The sequence below is a fragment of the Ascidiella aspersa genome, chromosome 3 (assembly GCF_963924565.1).
Source record: "Ascidiella aspersa chromosome 3, kaAscAspe10.2, whole genome shotgun sequence".
NCBI classification, from domain to species: domain Eukaryota; kingdom Metazoa; phylum Chordata; class Ascidiacea; order Phlebobranchia; family Ascidiidae; genus Ascidiella; species Ascidiella aspersa.
The window spans coordinates 17461054-17462918 of NC_139449.1; the positions used below are offsets into that span (position 1 = coordinate 17461054).

The 1865-nt window shown below is 32.0% G+C and overlaps 1 protein-coding gene across 1 annotated transcript; it reads right to left on the reverse strand.

Annotated features, from left to right (window-relative positions):
* On the reverse strand, window positions 1-1865 carry LOC146160474 (transcription termination factor 3, mitochondrial-like). Its single transcript, XM_083385393.1, has 5 exons — window positions 1350-1865; window positions 1089-1280; window positions 865-995; window positions 679-782; window positions 1-617 (listed from the first exon to the last, which is right to left on the reverse strand). Exons 1-5 carry the CDS (start codon window positions 1850-1852, stop codon window positions 444-446), a joined length of 1104 nt encoding a protein of 367 aa, XP_083241519.1. The 5' UTR covers window positions 1853-1865; the 3' UTR covers window positions 1-443.

The window sequence follows — 1865 nt, forward strand, 5'->3', positions numbered from 1 at the left end:
AATGCAGACACTGAAACTTTATTCATTGGCAAATCTGCCCTTTACATTAATGTAGTCATAGGTAAAGGTAAGATATGAAATTTTCTGCCCATATCTGTTTTTGCATGCAGAAAAATGTCATGGCAACATAAATCACAAAATATGTAGCGTAAACCAACAAACCAAGGTCAAATATGAAATACTAAAAACTTAACTTGATAAATAACCCAGTTTATAACAGCCCACTTACACTGCTAAACCACCCCTGCATAACTCACCTTAAAAAATATACCCCATAACAAATAAACAATCCTGTCTAGTTTACTCTGGTTTTGTCATACACCAAAATTGAGTGGTTGCATAGGTTTTTTGAAACAGGAAAGGGGGTCATGTGAACAAAAAAGTTGGGAACAACTGCCCTAACTAAACATTTTTTGGCAATACACATTTTTTTATTAAAACAACTATAACGTTTTAAGGAAATGTTCATACTCTTTCAGTGAGCCAGCATCACATATTTTGCAAAACTCATTATGGGCAGAAGTAAAAACATCAAATAAAGACAAGTAACCCTGCTCGTTTTCACAATATTGAGCTCTCCCGATAGACTGAAGGTAAGCATGTCTTGATTCTGCCAACTGAAAAAAGTTAATCAATTAAAATAAACAATTCTGGAAGATATTCCTTTTTGTAACTTACCTTTAACCTTACTTCAAACATAAATGGATTATTGCATATTTGTTCATAATTCAACTTCAATTCCGCAACAAAAAAATGATAATACTGTTCCAATTTCTTTAAATCTGGTTAGTACATATTATAACACAACATACATCGGTTAGTAAATTGTTGAATCACACTGTTTGTATGTGAACAAAAATTTACCTTGCAGTAAAATTTGAGGTCTTTGCTGGATAATTTTTCTAATTTGTTGAACAGAAAATCCAAATGATAATTCCATAAGTTTTACACGAATAAATATTGCTTCCAAATCTGCTGCCATCAGTTTTGGACATCTATAGAAACGAATTAAACTCATCCATAGTATACTTTAAAGATCAAAATAAACAATGCATTTCAATGATTTGCCCTATTTTAGAACCTTTTACCGGATCACTATTTCTCTTGTTTCCGACCCACTGAATACAATAGATATGTGGTCATAATTTGTTGGCATTCTCTGATAAAAACCAAGAATTCCATCAAGTTTAACAATAGGAATATTAAAAATAATTGGAAATCGAACAAGTAAAGAAGATATTTGTTCAGAATTAAACTTCTTTGTCTTTAAGTAAGTTACCCTGGAAAAAAGTTTGTATATTAGGTAAGTGTACAATTCACAATTATACCCATTAAAACACAATACTCACGTTTCTTCCAAATCTTGTAGGTTTTTGCAAGGATCAAGGATATAAGGATTTTCTGTTATAGCTGGTCCAAATTCCTTCGCAGTTAAACCGTGTTTTTTAAGGAACTGTAACTTAGAAATAATATCTTTGTTCACATCAAGCTTTGTCATAAAATTTAATGCCGCTTTGTCAGTCTTTTCAATTGAAAACAGCTTAACACCAAACATCAGAAGAGTTTGAAGTGCTTTTGAATTGTTTACATAATCTGCAAAACTGTCCGATTTTGTTGGAAGATTGGTATAATGTCTTTCCTCAAGTTGTTTTTTGAGTGTTTCATCAAACTTACAAAACTGTGCCATTTCCACACTGTTGTAACAAACTTGGGTCTTTGGAATAGTATTTGAAGAGTTTGAAACCACATTTTCATCTACAGAAGAATATTCTGACGAACAGATTTTAGACGTGTGACTCTTCAAGCTTATAGCTTGTCTTAGCAATGTTCTGTTTAAAACCCTATGGCACATATTCAGAAATCTG